The 20,825-nt window shown below is 41.7% G+C and overlaps 1 protein-coding gene across 8 annotated transcripts in view; it reads right to left on the bottom strand.

Annotated features, from left to right (window-relative positions):
• Positions 1 to 20,825, bottom strand: part of FGD4 (FYVE, RhoGEF and PH domain containing 4) — a 180,247-nt gene that overhangs the window by 28,952 nt on the left and 130,470 nt on the right. For all 8 annotated transcript variants that reach the window (XM_006114387.5, XM_075940356.2, XM_075940334.2 and 5 more), the window contains exons 5-8: positions 7,446 to 7,535; positions 4,526 to 4,671; positions 2,288 to 2,444; positions 171 to 309 (exon numbers count right to left, since the gene is read on the bottom strand). In XM_006114387.5, the coding sequence (XP_006114449.3) occupies positions 171 to 309; positions 2,288 to 2,444; positions 4,526 to 4,671; positions 7,446 to 7,535 (532 nt within the window). The remainder of the gene's footprint in view (positions 1 to 170; positions 310 to 2,287; positions 2,445 to 4,525; positions 4,672 to 7,445; positions 7,536 to 20,825) is intronic.

The following is a 20,825-nucleotide window of genomic DNA, read 5'->3' on the forward strand; positions in this document are numbered from 1 at the left end:
CGAAGAAGAACAATAGGTTATTTTTCAGAGTCTTGCAACTATACACTGACATTTTCCCTGCAATTGTGGACCTTTATCTCATTTTTCCTGAGATAGCTTTATTTAGAATCCTTTTATTACTGTTTTCTTATTGATATATTAACTTATAACATAGTCCATGAAATATTTACTTTCAGCATCCTTCAAGTCTAGGGAATCTTGAGGCAGTTTCCTTAGGTAATCCTTTAGCAGCATCTCATAGCGTGGAATCCGTTGTACTGGTTCTAGCATGTGATGTTGCAATGTCAAACTCCCACAGACTTTTTGTGTCTAGGAAAATATAAATATATTTATATTCCACAGTTCAAACAATATTTTTCCATAACTTAGTATGAGATAATGTAAAACTGCGACTGACCTAAATTCAAGAATACTGTATCTTCATAACAGTGAACTGTAAAAATCTGAGATTTTAACCTAAGACTTCCTAATTGCAGAAATCAGAATAACTTTTTTCATCAGAAGCAAATAATTGAAATTCCTCCCAAGAATTTTTTAATTTGTATCCAGCCAAAATAATTTCATAAATAAGACAACAAAGGATACTGCATTTTAACTTAATTGTCAAATATTATCTATAATAATTAATCTTAAATATTTAATTCAGTTAATAAGGGACAAACAGTTTACCATAGAATGTCATAAGTGCAAGACATTTTCTTCTGGACTCTAGTGTGGTACAAACACATAAACAAGCACTCTCTTTCAACCCAGTTATCCGCAGTGTAATTATCCATTACTTTCGGGAGAAATGATGTATCTCTATTCCCATTTCCTTAGAAAGGAATAAGCAGTAGAGGAGACTAATGCATACAAACCATGTCCTGTACCGAGGACCAACATTCTGCTTAAGTTGTACTACACTGCAGGAATGTTTTATTCCTTTCCTACACTTCTAGTCTGTAGACTTGAACAGATATCCATACTAATAGATAGAAAAATCAAGAGGGGGCCCTGGAGAGGTGAAATTACGGAGACTTTTCCAAAGAGATAATACATTCCCATAGTCATCTGCTCCTTTAACCTCCAGTTTAGGATTGTAAATGTACTTCCTAACTCAAGTGTTTTGGAACACTACAGGTCATGTCACACAACATGACAGACTAGGAATTTAGAGACTGACCGTATAAAAAGCAAGTGTTGTTTACTTTTTAGTATCTATGACTGACAAAGCAAATACACTGCTCCTTGTGTGTTACATGAATGAAAACATAAAAGTTATTTCACTGGAGAGGAAAGATACGAGGGGAAAAAAGGAAAAGGAAAAATAGGACAAAGTTAAATGGAACAAAATGGGATCCAAACTTTCTTCTAAGGGACCAGAAAAATAGAATATTTATGGAACAGACTATCGAAATACCACTGAGAACCTGTTGCAATATAAAAACACCATTGAGTGCATGCGCCTACTTGCCACCTAACACCCCATCATGGACCCCTTAAGAGGCATCAAACAATTCCCCAGTTTATCCAAGCTCATCATCAGAAGCAAGCTTCCCACAGATTACAAAACAATTTAAACTGGCAACACAGCCTGCCAGAACAACAGATGCAAAGCCTACAGACATAATTCCACTGCTACAACGTTCAGTTGCACCTACAACATGGTTTTCAGTATCTATGGGTCCTACACATACTCATTGCCATATGTGGTTTACCTCATCTAGCGCAAAAGCCCTACCAACAACTACATGGATGAAATCAGAACCACAGAAAAATGGTCACACACAAAAAAACAACCTATCAACAGTCATTCCATATCTGACCTCACAGTCCTCATCCTGACAGGAAATCTACGTAACTGCTTCAACACACAAGCTTGGGAACTTCAATTCATAACTCTGTTGGACCCTAAAAACAACAGACTTACCAGAGATTGTTGTAATGGGCCATAAAACCAATCTGTAACATGCCCTAGTGCCCGCTCACCCTTTCTTTAAAATAAAAAGGGTATCTGTCTCCTATAGTGTGTGTGAACCGAACCCCTTAGACTTAATCTATACCAACTTGTATTTAGCTCAGACACTAAGGTTACCTTCTCCATATCTGAGGAAGAGCTGTAGCTTAAAAAGTTTGTTTCTCTTACCAACAGAAATTGGTTCAACAAAAGATATTAATACCTTACCTATCCTGTTTTTTCTAAGGGACTGGACATTGAATTCCCTCGTTAGCACCATCTGTCAGAAATACAGAAAACCACACACACTATTTCTTGAAAAGGTACAAAACAGTGTCTCTCCTCAATTACCTGAATGTCTTGAATAATGGATTTAAACAGAGGTGACCGCTCAGTCCAGGTTTTCACCAGTTCCATTGCATTATCAAAGTTCTTCACATACTCTCCATACATCTTGAGGAAAGGAGATAACTTCTGTAGAATATCTCCAATTCTGGGGGTCACAGCCCTGTAGAGCAAGAGGACCAAGCCAACTTCATAGTAAATTAGTTAATACTATGTTGGGTTTCACTTATTTTCAAAATGAATTTTTTAAAAAATCTGAAGTAATGAATCCCCCAAGAACCAGCTACACAAAGGATCCCAGTTTGACCTGCAAAGGAGACCTGTAAAAGTGAAAATCTTTGTGCTATATCTTGATGATGTAGGAAGGCCTTACATAAGGAATAAAGCACTATGCAAAATGTTAATTCTTCTTTCATTATTTTCATTTAGTGAATGGCCATTCTCTGGGCTGCCATTTTAAGCAATATAACACTATACTTGTCAGTTATAGGTGAACACTCAGGTGGTCAATTAAAATAGAACTGAGAAGATTCCAGTACTATTAGAAACTAGCAAAAAAAATCAGGTTTAAAAGTATGTAATTCCATACTTTTGAAAAAAATTAAGTCACTTAGAAGCTTAAAGTAGTTAAGTTTATAGTGTTGCTTTATGTACACAGTAAAAGAGTAGCATTTAGCATTTCTCAAAATTTCAAATATCACTTTGCACAGACCTTTTCACAACTGTAATCTGGACTGAGACAAGCAGGTAATTTTATGATGTCGGATGGATCAAGAATTGCTTAATTCTTCTAAAAACACCCACAATTGTTGGTATTTGGACTACATTGTAATGGGGTTTCTGGATGAGACAATATTCAATAAAACCTTGGGAACTTCCAAATTAAACCTGTGTTTGCATGGCAAGATAAAGAGTAACAACTCAGGAAAACACTGAGATGACATAGGAGCAGACCAGTGTACTGATGGTGAAAAAACTTCTTTTGTGCTCATGAGGAAGAGAATTTGTTCTGTGTTTTGAAGAATTAGGTCGAACACATAGGCTGAGTTTGTGATGACAACTGCTGTGTTTAAGTAGGTCTACTGTTACAAATAACTAGAAGTATGCCTGTGCTGTGGTACTAAAGAGGCAAAAGGAAAAGCTTATCCAGAGAACAAAATGCCCATTTCACAATATTTTAACACACATTACCCTGGTTTGCTCTTTTAACATAGCTTGCCCTTGAAAAAAATGCCACAATACCACCATGCTAAAAAGAATCCAGAACAAGGTATTATTAAATTATCAAGTTAAAACTTGTAATACAGGTTGGACCCCCTGGTCCGGCACCCTCAGGACCTGAGTGGTCCCAAATGAGAGATTTTGCTGGACCAGGGGAGTTTATTTCTGCCCCCTGCCACCCGACCCCCAGCCCGGCTCTGCTCTTGGTTGGCCTCCCGGCCAGCTCCCCACCTGCCATAAGCCCCACTACCCTACCATGGCAGCCCACAGTCCCACCTCTGGAGCTTCCACTTCCACCATGGCAGACTGCTGCTGTGGTAGCAGCCCTGCAGGCCCGTGGTTCTGCCACCGGGGCTCCCAATCCTGCCACGACAGATGATTGCTCAGCCACGGGGCTTCCAACTCTCTCAGCCCTGCTGCGGCAGCACCAGCCCAGCTGTTGGGGCTCCCGGCCCCTGCCAGGGCTCTTGGCCCTACTGTAGCAGACTGTTGCCGTGTCTGCCAGGGCTACCAATCTTGCCATGGCAGACCCAGCCTGCTGGCATTCCCGCTGCTGGCTCATCTGGACTCCCTCGGCAGTACTCTCAGCTCTGGGCCCCTGCTGCCAGCCTGTCTGGGTTCCTGGCCCCCATGTGGCTCCTGCCTCTGGCCCTCAACTGGGACGCTCTGGTATGGCAACATCCGTGGTCCTGCTGGAACATGGATGTTGCTGGACTAGAGTCTCGGTTGAGAGAGGTTCAACCTGTAATATACGGAATTCTGCTTTAATATCGAGTAGAAAGCAAAGAAAAATGTGAGTAAGTCCACTTACTTCACTGAGACAACATATGTGTTAAGGTCAGGACATGCTTAATTCCACTACTAAATAGACCCTAGTAAATAGTAGAGCAGCAGACACTTATTCCCAGCAGCTAATTTTATTGGAGCTTTTGAACAGCAAAGTGTCCTCTATCTCAATCATAATTTCTACACTAGCTCAGACCTATTACTAACAGGCTTACTATCTTTCAAAGCAATTCTTACCATTCTTGCATTCTTTTCTCAAGCTCTGGCAGCAAGAATTTACTATGGAAGGCGTTGATGGATGAAATATTAGAAAAGATTTTATTGACCACCTCAGCTGGAAATGAACCCCTATTAGCTTCCTCCAATAGTCTGCCATAGAATACCTGCAACAGAGAAGGACATACAAGTTAACAGCCCTATACGCATTTCTGTTGTCTTTGCATTTTAAGGTGGTTACTATTGTAGCTGAACTGTGGAAGCACCCCTAAATTACTGAAATAGCTTAGAATAGGTGTTACTCTTCTTCCCCTCACCTCTTTCAGATCTCAGGCTATGTCTACATTGCAGGTTTCTTGTGCAAGAAGCTTTTATCAGAAGAGATCTTCTGCAAAAACTTCTTGTGCAGGAGCGTGTCCACACTACAAAAGTGCACTTTTGAGCAAGAGAGCATCCAGACGGCATGGACTCTTTCTTAAAAGAAAGCTCTGATTGCTATTCACAGAATAGCCACCAGAGCACTTGTGGTTTTTTTTTTCCCCCTCCAAACTGGCTCTTTTTGCGCAAAAAACAGTTATTCCTCGTAGAAAGAAGAATACCTACAGTACAAAATCTGTTCTTTTGATTTACTATAAATTTACTTGTGCAAAAATGTGCTTGAGGTGTGGTGTAGATGTAGCCTCAGTGTCACTCCCTCCCCAGTGAAGCCCTGTGGGGTAAAACACATGCAGGACATAATGGATGCAAGTGATTAGGGATGTAAAATCCCAGTTAAAAATTAACTAGTTAAATGAAATGTTATCATGATCACTTTCACCCAAATTGGCTTCTATCTTCAGATTTGATACCAATCACTCCCTATTGGTCAGATTCAAGTCTAAAACGGCTGTCTCGCTGGTTATTGCCTCCATTTTCCGAAAAAAAAAAAATTGTCCCCTATATAGTTCAAGAAATCACTAAACATTTTTTGTTTTGCCATACTACTCTTCAAACAGATGTCTATACAGCAGAATTTCTTAACACACTACTTGTTTGTCAGTACAGTATATGAGAAACACTTCCTCGTAGAAGTTCTCGGACACTTAGTGTAATGGTTAGAGGAAAAAGATTAGCAGCCAGGAGCTCAATCTAATCCTAGCTTTGCCACTAAGTCAATCTTGTACAAACCAATACTTATCTCCTTTGCTTGGGATTTTAGAAGTATTATCAATTAATGGTGGTAATCATTACATACATATTGATTACTTTAACCAAATTTAAGGAAATAAAACTCAGCCTCCACTATTCTCTTTTTCTTTTGTGATGCTATTCGTTTTAAGTATTATCAGTAAACGTTTGCCTAATACTTGAAAAAACCAGCATGCAGAAATGCATCTAAAATTGAGATAGTGAAAATACTTCTACAATGTCAGTCAAAAAAGACTAAAATTAAATGTGATTATTTTACTGAGGTTTAATATCCCTAAATATATGCTATTATTTGCAAGAAGGGTCTATTTTCAAACATGTTCATGTAAGATAGCAATGTAATCATTTCCCTCATATTAATGAGAAACAAAACTGATATGCCTAAGCAGTCTGACAGCTACCACCTGGACCTGATCTTGACTTACAAGCCCATGCACTAAACCAGGGAAACATCAACATGCAATGAAGATGAAGAACAATGTCAGTTGACAAAGCAATGCATGATCAGAGCTATCTAGGTATGGTGGATATACCTATGAGAGGGTAAGTAGGCTCAAAAAGAAATTACAGAACTGAACTGAATACAGTATGACATATAAGAAATGACAAATATAATTTCAAGCTGTAAAAAGTGCAAGTGCTCAATTCTTCCATCACAGGATACGAGGAACTCTCATTTGCTTTAATAGGAATTAGAAGATTTACTCAGTATTGCCCAAGTACTTCAGGGGAGGGAGCTGATGGCATGGGGAAGGAGTCAGGGTTCAGAGAAAAGGGACTCAGTGCAGGGAGTGGGGGTGGCTGCTCTCCCGAGCAGACCACTGCCGCTGGGGGCTCCCTCCGTTCCCCTGTTCCCTCCTGTGGTGGCAGGGCACCAAACAGGTCTATCTCCCAGGCAGAGGGGCCCTGCTTACAAGGTCTGGTGATGAGCCCAAGCACTGCTGGCCACTCTCTTGGTAGTATGGCTGCCCCAAGTGGATACTCTGCAGTACAGCTCTCCCCTGCAGGCTTGCTACCCCCAGTGGCCACTGTGAATATAGAACCCCTCAGAACAACCCCTCCCTTTCCATGTTATGGAAAACCGTCCCATTCCCAGCACTTCCTGTTTTCCTGGCACAACCAAACCCTGACTTTGCTATAAGTTGGGAGAAGAGGAAGCTGCATACCAAAATTAGTGGTCCTCACACTTACCATTCTTGAAAAGACTCACCTCACAGACTCACCTTTCTAAAAACATACATATAGATTAAGCAGACACTGTGACAGAAGAATAGAGCAGAGAAGATTTAAGATGGGATGTTTCTCTTTTAGGTCACTATTTGAAAGCTGGCTAAAGTAAGTAGACACCAAATTTCTACCAGGCAGACTATTCAGTGGCTAAGAGCACAGGTGATTACATCAAATGCATACAACTATACATTAGCACCCTTGCCGGCAATTTCAGCAAAAACCAAGAAATGAATGGAGTACAGAGGTTTCTTGGAGACTGTCCCATTGGTATGAAAGTGTGCACTTCTACTGTTCATGCTGTGTTTTACATAAACATAATAATTCAGTTTCTCTGTCTGTCAGGAACTGGTATGTTTTGCAAACATTATGCTTTAAAAACAGAAAAAGAAGTGGCTGTTACAAATGATTGCTTAAATTGAGAGGATTAGCAGAAGACAAAACCCACAGTATCTTTATATAGTTTTTACAAACAGATAAAGCTCACACGTACTGCAGTGTAAGCACTACTTAAAACAAAATTCACCTTGTCTAAGAGGTCAAGTCGGTTGACGTAGGCTCTTTCTGTATGCAAAAGCTCATCAGCAATTTTGTGACGTTTCTGTTCATCTGTCTCCTGAGGAAAAACAAACCACATACACACAATATTTTCTCAGAATAGTTCAGTGTAATTCAGTTCATATTCAACATTTAATTAGTAACTCTTTTAGGCAAACACAAACTAATCCAAAGTGACAAATTCCCAAAGGAAGTAAAATTCCCAAAGGAAGTAAAAATCAAGAGTGGGATAAAATCAGAAGCAGTGCAGAACAAACAAAAAACATGCAAGAGTTTTCCTGTTTGTGCAGATGGTTTTGTATTACTAGGTATTTGCCAGACCGCTCACTGTTCCCTACTCCCAGGTTTCTATCCACTTATTCAACTAGTGTCTTGATAATTACTATTAATATTCCAGAGCTGGATGAATTAACTTGTTTTTTGAACAGATGAATTCAACCCTTTTTTCCTGCTTTCAATATAGTTTAAACTGACTGTTCATTGCCTGACTATTTGTTGTTCAAAATTATCATACAAACATTTTATGTAGACAAACAGGCTAGCCAGAGCTAAGTATTTACTAGAGCTGTTAGGAAATGCATTTTCTGTTTTCTGGGAAATTCCAACATTCCGAATCCTTCATCCGCCATTGTGAAATGGAACAAATTTGTTAAAATTTGTTCAGGAAAATCCAATAAATATTTCAGATCAATAGAAACATTTTGTTCCAACTTTTTAAAAATGTGACCTTTTAAAAAAGCAGAAAACGACTGTTATGGAGTCATTCTAAAAGAAAAAAATTGAAATGCTCTATTACAAAAAGCTTGAAACTGAACATTGCACCTTGAGGGAGGACACAGCATTTCCCCACAACATTTGGAATTTAATGCAATGACATTCTCCAACAGAAGAATGTTCCATGGGAAAAAAGCTATACAGTTCCAATATTCACAAGTAACAAGAAGTAGTCCTGTGGCACCTTACTGACTAACAGATTTATTGGAGCCTAACTTTCCATGGGCAAAGACCCACTTTGTCAGATGTGTGGTTCTGTGGCTGTTCACATTATTCACAAGGAGTGAAAACCGATCGTACTCAAGAAAATACCTCTATGGAGCCAGTATTTCATCTATACTATTGTTTCTACTACCTATCCGGAAGAGTAAATCTTTTATAAAGAGGAGGGTTTGAGTAAGTAATTTGTGCTATCAATTTTCCAAAACACATTTGCATGACTAAGACCGACAGACAGACACACACACACTACAGACATCTTTGCAAATGTCTGAGAAACACTGAAGTACAATTGCTGTTATTAGATAGCCTGTTAGTGGCTCAGTTTTGGTAGCACTCACGCAAGCTTTAATGCTATTATCATTAGGGATGTAAAATCCTGTTTCATCAGTTAATTGGTTAAATGTTAAGTTTAATTGGTTAACCACTTAAACAGGGGTGGACGGCAGTGAAGGGGGGGCTGCTCTGACCAGGCTGGGGCCACCAGATTTGCAAACTACTCCGAGTAGGCCGGGCCAGGTTAAGCATAACCAGTAAGCATCATTCTCTAAGGTGATTCACATATCTAATTACCAGCCTTATAAATGTCAGTATCTGTTAACAGTTGTAACATATTTCTATCCTAAGCTTCAGGACTGCCAGAAATCATATTGTTCCATGCCAAAACTTTTCCCTACAGACTTAAGTAGGTGTTCTGACAATAATCTCCATTAAATCTGCTTTCCCAGATAAGGACAGTTATATCACTGACACCTATAAAATAGCACTCTTACTGTTTCCACACTCTCAGAAGCACTGCAGAGCCCAAAACAACTACAGGATGCTATAGTTTAGGAGGGTAAATTACAAATAAAGACTCACATTTGGACTTTAGAGGCTATGAAGATGCTTGTTTTTACTGCAAAAATTATTTGGAAAAAAAATCCCAACCATTTCCCCAAGCATGTGTGATGAACCATTTCACTACATAGTTCCAAGGTACTATTTAAGTCTACATTATTTGTATATTTGCATGTATTACAGAACATAAATAAAGGCAAGCAGCTAAAAGAACAGACTTGTTAAAAAAAAGTAACAGTGATATTGTCAATACAAAACATTAAAACCATCATGAGTTAGGATACTCAAACATTTTTATTTTTAAGACTGACTTAAAAATAAAGCTTTTTAAAATGTATTTTTAAAAAGTTTGCCATGTGCTTTTTACTCATTTAAGGGGAAGCTTCCTACAACCAAAAGGGTGAAAACATTTCAGGGCTACTCAGCTGTTTCTTAACAGGAGAAACTACCATTCTATCCTCTCTGATTTTCTGCTGGATCATCACCCTTGGTTTCTCTCCTGACTCATTTCCTTCCCTATCTCACCCACCTATGTCTCCTGCCTCTATATTTTCCCTCCTTTTTCCCTTTATATTTCACTTTTCTTCCTCTGTATCCTCATTAGTCTCGTCCTGAACGGTTTCATTTTCCCCATCTCTTTTAGTCTTCTCCTACCTCTCGTGTTCCTCTGAACCACCTTCGCCTCCCTCTTGCATCGCACATTCTCTTCTCTGGACCCTATAGTACAAGGGTCCCCAGTGCAGTGCCCACAGGCGTCATGGTGCCCACCAGGGTATTTGTGCGCCCACTCCGGTGTTTTAAAACACTGGTCTCCAAAGTGGGTTGTGCGAGACTATCGGAGGGCGCGCATGCTGCCGCGCAACAGCTGAGGGGGGAGATGCTCGTTTGTAAGACATCCAAGGAAGCACATGTGCGGCGTGGCTTCCTCGGATGTCTTGCGAATCAGGCGTCTCCCCTCTCGGCTGTTGCGCGGGCTGTTCACTGCGCATGTGCTCCCTCGGATGTCTTGCAAACCAGCATCTCCCCTCTCAGCTGTTGCACGGTGGCACGCACTCCCTCCAATCATCTCGTGCACCCTGCCTGGCAACAGCTGAGAGGGGAAGGTGCCAGGTACGCAAGACATCTGAGGGAACACATGCATGGCATGTTCAAATGCCTGTGCAACAACTGAGAGGGAAGACACCCAGCGTGCCATGAGGTCGCAGCCTGGGGCTTTAAATTTTAAAACAGCATGGCCCAGCTCCAGTCCTGGCACATGGTCTGGGGTCACGGAAGCACCTGGGGCCAGGCCCGATCACAGACTAAAACTGGAAGGCAGAAGGTGGGGGTGCAGGAAAAATAGGGGGAAGGCTGGGGAGAGGAACGGGCTTGTGCTGAGGAGAGGGGACAGGTCAAGAGAAGAAAGGGGAACGCACCAAGGGACAGTGTGGAGGAGAGACAAATTCCAGGGAGCCAAGTGGAGACAATGAGAAAAATGGCAGGAGGGGAGGTGTCAGTGGGAGGGGGACAGGGTGATGCTGGGAGAGGAGAGGGTAAGGGCATTGGAGGCTAAAGGGGGGATGGCGAGGTGCTGGGAGAAGGCTTGAAAGAAGGGGTGGGCATGAGGAAGGTGGGAATGGAGCAAATAACATATGACGGCACAGGAGCATGAGGAGAATGAAGGCAGAGGTTGGTGAGGTGGTGGGTATTAGGGAAAAAGAGGGCAAAAGGGGCAGGGGCAGTGAGGGAAGGGGGAGGCACCAGGATGGTGCAGGGGTAAGGGAAGGCACAGGTGCCAGGAGATTCTAGGGGTGAAGCAGAAGGGCAGACACCTCCAGGGGAGGGACCAGCATCAGAGGAGAGAGGCAGGGCAGGTTTGTAGAGGGAGGTGTTAGGAGAGGGGATGAAGAGGGGTAGCTCACATGATCAGAGTGGGGCTACTGGAGGAGTGGACACAGGGGGGAGAGAAGGGCTGGTGGAGGGGGGCAGGTCTCAGGAGGGCTGAGGGCAGTGAGAAGGGCAAGATTCAGGACAGCAGAGGAGGGTGAGAGATTGGGGGGCAGCAGGCACCAAAGGAGCTGATGGAGCAAGGGGAGGAGACATGGCAGCAGATAGTGGGACATGGTGGGGATGGGAAGTGTGAGATTTAAAGGTGCCATGATTTTTTTCGGGGAGAGTGCTTTTTTGCTCAACATTTGGACATCCCCCTTTTAATTGATGCAGAATTGTGTTATGTAATATTGAATGTTGTTTTTCATATTATTTAATGTACAAATACAACATAAGCCTTGAAAAATGTTTGGCGTTCGCCACTCTTCTGAAAATATCAGTGTGCTATTGGCCACCAAAAGGATGGGAACCACTACTATAGTAGATGGACACTCATCTCTGCTGCTATGGAGGTATCTATCCCATCAGTAAATTAGAATAGATAACTTTTGAGTTCAGTCTTAACAGCTCACTTTCTCAAAATATTTAGCCACACCCAGACCAGAACACCTTTCCTGTTTCATCCAACACAACTGGCAAAATCCATGCATCAGACACAATTGTACATTTTTCATTAGTTTACAGATGAAGACTAAAATATGTATTCTATATAGTTTGGGCACACACTTACTACAGACATATATGAATGTTCCTCCCCTTTAGACTCATTGTACAAAAAGAAAAAAAAACAATTTGCATTTGAATTATTGCCTGAACTCAGACATTAAAGATGTGATGTGAAAAAGCCTGCAGAGATTTAAATAGTGCACTTCCAGGATTAAAGTATAAGCAGTATATAGACTTTTTCGTAATCTTGCAATAGATTTAAACATCCGATGAATTTAAATAACCTTTCTTGTATGAATGCATCCCAAGTTGAGGCAGTTTCTACTGAAATTTATAGATCCAAGTAAACTAATATCAATACTTTACCAACAAAGCAATCTGCCAGACGGCATGGGGATATTGACTATGATTTTTTTCCTTTAGTCCATTGTCCTTCCCTCTAAGAATTTACAATCTAATACAAGTGACATCTGAAGGGTAGGGAGAAAAATACAGAGTATGTATAATTTATTTTATTTGTTATCACTATTGCTAAATTCAAATGTTCAAAAATCATGAGTGTCCTAACAGCAATAACATTTAAAAATACAATACAGTTGAAATATTTTTAATTGACTTTTGTTTGAGCGCGTAAGTTGCACTAGCTCCATCCACATTTTCAAGCTTTTCTCGGCAACCAAGCGGGCTAGAAACTTAATTTAAATGAAGGCTGATGTTCTCAGGAAATCTCTTCATCCCAGAACCTCTGGCTTTAAGACACATACCACGTACTAGGAGTCTTGTGATGCCAATCATGAGAGTTGACAATGATGTCAGGCGGTGCCCCACTCCGGTCAGACAGCTGGGATGCTCTGTTGTAGGTTGAGGGGTGCCATTCCAGGCTGGCACTGGCAACCCCATGCAGCACAGTAAGCGGCAGGCAGCCAGGTGGAGCAGGCTAGTTAAAGGAGGCCAGATGGGGGTACGCTGAAGGAGGCACATGCACTCCCAGACGGGCTCCTAGTGTGTCCGTGCCTGTCCTGCTGACCCCTTTCTCGCTGGATGCTGGGTAGCATACGTGCAGTCCCCAGTATGCTTGGCTGCCAGCAATCCCGGGAAGAAGCCAGGGAATGGAGCGGCAGGCCAGGGGAGTTCTCAAACCACCACTGGCATTTGCCTGCAGCAGTGTCCCCACAATGCCAGCCCCCAGCTCCCTTGGCAGGGACAGCAGAATAGGGACCTGTCCACCAGCCATATAAGGTAAACCAACCCCCATCCCCTGCGCACACAAAATCCCTTGCCCTGACTCTTCCCATACACACTCACCTAGCCAGCTTCCCTGACTGCACCCCTCACACCCTTAGATCCCTGCCATAAGCCTCTACACCCCTCTCCCACATTCCCTGCCCTGAGTCCTGCACCCTCCACACCCTCAGCCTCCTTTCCCTGAGCTTCCACCCATGCCTCCAGCCTTCTGCTCTGAGCCTCCGCCCATGCCCAGCACCCTGCCTTTAGCGCCCCACCCCACAATTACATTTCTTACAGGAACCATTGTATCATAACCCTCCCCAGACCCTCTGCCCAGGCCTCCCTTCAAGGGGGGAGGGGGAAGAAGAGGTCCGATATAACAGTACCCAAGGTTATTTACACACACACACACACACACACACACACACACACACACACACACACCTCATTTACTCTTCAGCTTCTCCTCAAGTTGCCAAATATTACCGTATTAATTTTTTGCACATCTACCCACCTTCAAGAAAGGGTATAAATACGTTATTACTCTTGAAGATGTGACAGCACTAGCTAAGACACTATCATCACTCCCACACCCCCATGCACAATTCAGGGATGACATTCTGAGTATTTTTCCTCAGGAAAATGCAGCAGTTTTTGCACTCTGCCTTTTTGGGGAAGACAAATCTGCAGAACCAGGGAGACACAGATAAAGAAGATCTACATTCTCTCTCCCACAAGTGTGGCAAAAGGCAGGACCTTTTCTGGCAGAAAGTCAGTCTTAGAAGAAACTCCCCCTCCCTCTTCACACATGAAAAAAGCACATCACATCTGCAGCCTTCATGACCTCTGGGATTGATACTTCGGTATTTTCAATATTGTAGCCTCCAGCTATGCCACTAAAACCACAAGTCAAACAAATGCTTTGCTTACTGAAAATACACAGTTGATTTTAATCTCGCTGGAACACAGTAGTCCAGAGTCTGATTTTCCATTACATTCAAAATGTGTCAGACTTTTTTGGGGGGGAGGGGGAGGGGTGTCTTCAGTTACTTCTAATGGGACACTTCTCCCAAAGTGTTCTCTCATCCAGTTCTGGCATTCTTGTATTGTTCAGCCTTCATATTTTAGGGAAAAAAAGTCCATTTACAGAAGGCACTGATGTAGCAAGACTGTCAATTGTCTTAAGATCTTCTCTTTAAAGATCTGTTGTCATGTGTTATTTGCAGTTCTTGATATTTCCCCCCACCCCCTTACATCCTGTAAAGAGCTTATTGCTGCTAAAATAATCCTTTATGGAACCTGTTGAGCTTTAACAGAACAACTCTTTGCCAAGTCTAGTCATCATTTTGTTTGGACCCCTTTACAACCTGTAATTCCATAATGCCTTAGTCAGATCTATCTGCTACAGAATTGAGAAAAGGAACAGGCAAGATGTTCTCAGAATTAGCTCTCAATAACGAATTATGGCTTCACGTTACTTTCCTGATCCATCCTGGATGCACTCAAATCTTTCTTTCTTTTTTAGATAAATCTATTCAGAAAGCAAGGATGTTTCGCTCATCACTTTTTCTTGAATTTTAAGAATATATTTCAAAGCAGCAAAGTTGCTGTGCAAAGACTACAAGTAGACATTTACACAGTGGTTCTCTACCTTTTAGTACTGCCATCTTAAAACTTGGTGATTTCTCAGAACCTAATTTTTGTATTTGATACTAGATTCAAGGACACAAGAATGAACAGTTCTGTGACTTTAAATATTGATAGCTTAATTATATACATAGATCTAACCGGGGTTTTAAAACTATAATTTGATTGTATGGATTTTTGGCATGTTCAGTCCCCATATGATTTGAGTGAAAAGAATGAGCTGCTTTCAAAATGCATAGCCATGCAATGTTGAATCAATGTTTGCTAGTTTCCAAGTTTAAACAATATATATAGTTAGTTTTCACAAAAATCACTGCTTAAAACTCAACTCCAGAGCAAGTGGAAAAGGCATTTTCATTGCTTGATCAAAGGAGAATACAGAGAAGTCATTAACAGAAAGCCAAAATTCCTGGTTTGTTGGATTTGAAAACTTGGTCTTCGGAATGTGATTACCTGACAAGTCTAAGATTTTTGTGTCTGAAACACCTAAGGTTGGAATGGAGTTAACCATTACTGTGATCAGATTTCAAATCCAATTGGTATTTGGAGATTCATTTTCCACTCCAAGCAAGTATTCACCAAAATGGGACCACAATCCAGAAAAATTAGTTAATATTTTCTCTTAATAGAATTCTGATCACTCTAAAAAAATAAGTCTGATATCTCTAAGTCTGGGAATATCTCTGAAACTCACTTTTCTAATCAGCATCTACAAAGCCAAAGGTTTTTTTAAAATCAATCCTTTGATTTTTCTCTTTCGTATCTAGCATATTGGCATTTCTAATTTGAAATGCTAGGTTCTGTGCATTGTATTTGCCACGTACGTTCATCCTGTATGCTAAATTCGATGAAGACGCGCCCTTTACAAACTGTTTACCCAAGAGAAAAATCCTTGTTTTATCAAGCAATTTAAAGATGCGTTGTAACACTTTCCCATAGGATAACCATCCTGACTTTACTGTGATAGTAAGTGCAGTCAGAACACATCTTAACACATTGTACTAAAATAATGTATTCACTGCCCAGGATTTTACAATATTATTTTACACTAATGTTGAAGGCCTCATATTTCAGGGTTCAACTTCAATGCCAAAGCTTGGTGAAAAATCATTTAGTTTCCCATCTCTGCACAGCCACCTTCACCCTCTGCAAATCTGAGGATTAGGAGTGGCTCCTTTCTGGTTGTTTAGGTTGGGGTTTCTTAGCAAAATAAAAGTACTTCAACTATTGCACTTGCTTTCATAAATTTCAGAAAACACAGAAGTGGAACTAGGTTAACTATGTCTGTGGTTGAGCAAACAAAGCAAAAATATTAACTTTTTTTTCCCCCATCAACTGTTCTTGGGTATTTTCTGCAAAGTCATCACTCCATCGATGGATGCTGTTAATTGACTAAATTGTTTTTTCAGTGTCATGCCTGCTTGTGCCCCAATTGTACTTCTATAGGTCTATTGCCACTGGAAAGAGACAGGTCCTGTCCAACGGATGTGCTTGTTTGCCTTTTGCAATTCTCATGACCACATAAGATGCCTCTAAGAAGCTACTTCATTAGATACAACTTTTTTGTCCGTTTTTAATTTAATCGAGTTTCTGAAGGAAAAAAGCACAACTTATGTTCATGAATTCCAGGTGTTAATTTCTCAAGTGTCTCTGTAGCTTCCTTAGCCTCATACTTTCAGTTACTAACACTTCAAAATAAACTACACATTGTGGTTGTTCCGGGTAATATTGAAACATGAATATCTAGACGTAACATAACTATTGTTGTGTAATCTACTTTCCTTCCTCTTCTGTTTAACTTGATTAAATCACCTTCTTTGCCCCAAGGTGTGTTACATGTAGGCCTACCACTTGGTAAATATCATTCTATCGTCTAGACGAGACACAACTGTCTCTACTTCAGTCTCCTTGCTTATCTGCTACCGCTGTGAGCCTCTCTCGATATATTTACACATATTGCAGCAACAAACACCCCCGTCCAAGAACACAGTGGAGCTAGCACAGAGAATCCAGTTTTGGTTGAACGCAGCGCTGGAGGTTTTATACCTTTAATTAAATATCCATCTCAAATCCAGGAGACTCAGGTCAATCCTGAAAGTTTGGCAACCCTACCTGGCGGGGTGCATGGTACTGTGCTAAAAACAGCCATGTAGACATAATGGATTGGGCTGGGAGGTTCATTGCTACAGATAGTGATTAAGGCTTAGAAACATAGGGAGGAGGATGGGCATCAGGGACTGAGCTCCAGCTAAGTTTACCAACCCTCCTGATTTCAACAAGAGTCTCCTGAAATTGGGCTCCAACTCCTGGAGGAGGCTACTGAAGCGAATCCAGGAGATTTTAGGCTACTAATCTCCGGAGGTGCAGCTGGGCTAAGGCAGGCTTCCTGGCTCCCTATGCTGCTCCTGGAAGCAACAAGGACATCCCTGTGGCCCTTGGAGGGAGGGACAGAGGGTCTCCACACACTGTACCTGCCCTCAGAGATGATTCCAAAGCTCCAATTGGCTGGGGATTGCCAACAATGGAAACTGCAAGGGTGACTGCTGAAGGGAAGGGCAACATGAAGAGCCCTCCCCACCCCCCTCCCCGACAGGGGCTGCAGGTATGTCCCGATCACTTCAAGGAGCAGTTTGGGGCCATAGCCCTGCTGCGCCACTGACCAGGAGCCCCATGAAGATAAGTGCCACCTGGCCGGAGCCTGCACCTCAACCGCGCTTCAGCCAGATGAAAGTGAATGAGGGTGGGGAGAACAAGCCACAGAGGGAGGGGGATGGAGTAAGCAAGGCAGGGCCTCAGAAGGGGCAGGACAGGGAGCTGGGCAAGCCTCTGGGTTTGTGCAATTAGATAGTTGGCAACCCTAGCCCAAGCCACAACTTTGAAGCACCGTCAAACACTTGTGGCTCCTCTTCACTGCTCCCCTAGAGAGCCACAGAATTACGTTGATATCTACTGCTATCACTAATCATTAGGCCACACACACACTCTCCTGCTCTACTTTTTGGCTGTCAAGTTGGGACATTAACAGCAACTACATATCTAAATTAGTGCATGTGTGTGTGTGGGCAATTCCTTTTACATCTGCTTTTTCACAGAGTAATTCTGCTTCTTGAAGAAGATAACAAGTCTGTATGCAGGACTGGATGATAGTCTTGTGCGAATTGCAAATGAATATATAGAAGAGAAACTGCTGTAATCTCTAACGTAATACAGGTTGAACCTCTCTAGTCCGGCAACATCCGTGGTCTGGCATGCTTTTGGTTAGCCAGAGATTTGTTCACTCATCATAGGTGTGCTCAAGTTTCCTGTGGTCCCATAAAGTGCATGTACCGTTACCAGTCATGGTGCTCAGGGTTCTGTACTGTTAGAAGATATTTAGGGGTAAACTTGAGCTAAGAGCCCAGTAAGCAGTGGAAGCGTTGGTAATGCTGCTAAACCAGTGTTTCTCAACCAGTGATACGAGTACCCTTAGAGATACTCAAGAAGAGTCTGGGGGGTATGTCAGGGTACGTCAACACAACTGAAATTTGGAGAAAACTGAATTTTTGTTTTAAGTTTTACAGCGCTTTATTATTTTTGTACTTTTTAAACCCAAAAATTTCATCGCCCGCCCGGCTACGATTAAGTTGTTTATACAATGGTAGGAAAAAATTGTGTGTGTCTGGAAAACTGTAGGTACTGGGGCTACTTATAATTATTATTACGGCCGGTCCCCGACTTACGAATGGGTTACATACCAAACACCTGGTCGTAACTCGATTTGTTCATAAGTTGGGAATACATGCTTTTTAATACGACTGTGCTGTTCGTAAGTGCGGATAGTGTGGTTGCAAGTCAGGGACTGGCTGTAATAGGCTTAATGGGACATTGGTCGTAAGTGCAAACGGTCGTAAGTAGACGTGTTCGTAACTTGGGGACCGGCTGTATTTTGGGGGGGGGAGGGTGTATTTTATAAAAAAAAGTTGAGAAACACTGTGCTAGACAATATTGACCTCCCATGGTTTGGCAAATTCTCTGGTTCAGCACCAGTCAGGTTCCAAGAGTGCGGGATTAGAAAGGTTCAACGTACAGACTGTCTGTGGAATGCTGCTGAGAGAGGGTATTGCGGTTCTAGATTTTAACCACTGTGGCTTCTTTATTCTACTGCCATTAAAAAGCTAGTGCATCTAGCTGTACTTGGCTCCAATATTACATCTTTTCTTTTTGGTCTGATTAGGACAGAGAACATCTGTTGGTTCTCCAGGAAGCCAAGGGCAGGCACAGATGGGGTTGCTCTCGTTAGCATTTTCTCCAAGCATTTGCCCAGTTCCTTCCTGTATTTTATGTTCTGACAACATCACATTTCTGCCTTTTCCTGTGAGTACTGCCAGCACTTGTTGCATAGTTTGGATTCCCATTCTGCACTGCCTGAGAAGTGTATTGTATTAACCTAGCCGTGCCCATAAAAAGAAAGGCATCAGAGGACAGGCAGTAAATAAATATAATAGAAGGTGTGGCAGGGCAAAGGTGCTTTGGAGTCCTATCAGGCCTACACACAGATGGGATCCTAACATTGCTCGTATCAGCAAGAAATATAACCTCCCATTCACTGGCTACGGTATTCAACACTTCACATGTGAGACCTACCTTTCCCATGCACTCTATCTGCACACCCAGGATCAGCGCCTATACAAAATCAAGTGTCCAGTGAAAACCCATCACAAAGTACACAAGAAAACTCATGGGAACAAAATACTCAAGAGAAAAAAAAGCATGATTGCAAACCCATGAGAGCCTCCATCCACCACTGCTAAAATACATAATCCTATAGCAAACGAACAAGTAGGGAAGGACAGACACAGATGGGTGGGTGCACGCATGAGAGAGAGACAGACAGACAGAATTAGCAATGTTCAAGTGCATATGGCAGGCCCTAGGTTGCCAGAGATTGCTTTTCATCGCAAAAGTTAGGGGGCTATGCTTTCTAGACCGACAGTTTGGTTCTATCCTTTTCATCCCCCTGAATTTCCAAGTGACCCTGCTATGCAGCAAAGTGGCAATCACACAGATCTGTAGGCCTTAATAAAGATGCCAATTACCTTACACATTACAAAGACAGCCTCCCCACCTTTCGATATTCGTAGTAACTCCAGATTAGCCACTTATTGACTTACAATAAGCTATTTCCTCTTTCCTTGTCTCTTCTTTGCCCCTTGCTCCCACCTTCTATTCTAGTAGCTGATTTGTTCGATTATAATCGGTTTACTTTCTTCATTGTATTCCTTTGTTATATATGGTCATGCCAATTCACTTTCAGAATATGATCTGAAGAAGTGGTTCTACCCCAGGAAAGCTCATCACCTAATAAACTATCTTGTTAGTCTTTAAAGTGCTACATAATTTTTTCCTTTTGTTTTTCACAGATTTAGATGGCTGTGGTTTTGTTACAATACAGTGACTCGTGGACTACAAAGTCATCTGCATTTTGCATCAGGATGTGATTTTTTTGCAGTTACATTTTCCAACGCCTATTCACTTTCCCCTACTTGTTTCCTTTTAAGAAGTCCCTAGTAAGGAATCTCAGATCTATCCCCTGTCTAATTCCATTGGCCTCAATGGGATTTTAGGAAGGGATAAATGTATGCCTTTATTCCTTTTGTTTAACTGGGACATCCGACTGGCTTGCTATTGTCTTGCTAGATTTGTTCAGACAATTATACACAGGCTAAGCTCTCAAGCCAATTCTGTCTCCAGATGTCCTGATACTGCTGGGTTAACAGTGTTTTTTGCTACTCAACCATTTGTTCCTCCACCTTTTTTCATAGCACAAACATGAATAGACATGCAAGTTCAGGTCAGTTAGTCTTTTCCAAAAACACCTTCTCTCTTCTCCTTCACCGTCCAGTTTTGGAGGAATGCCACATTTTCCATATTCAAGATCATTGAGGAGTCCCAGTTTTGGTGCACTCAGACATAATATCATTGTGCAGTGCATATCCTGGGTGTATTTCTACAGGTTAAAAGCATTCAGCATTTTCATAACTACCACATTTAAAGGCTATCTACTGTTGAAAGATTTTTTGTTTTATTTTCTTTATTGTATTTGTAGAGCTGAACACAATTTTTTAAA

The sequence above is a fragment of the Pelodiscus sinensis genome, chromosome 1, assembly GCF_052426305.1.
Source record: "Pelodiscus sinensis isolate ZL-2025 chromosome 1, ASM5242630v1, whole genome shotgun sequence".
In the NCBI taxonomy this organism is placed as follows: Eukaryota; Metazoa; Chordata; order Testudines; family Trionychidae; genus Pelodiscus; species Pelodiscus sinensis.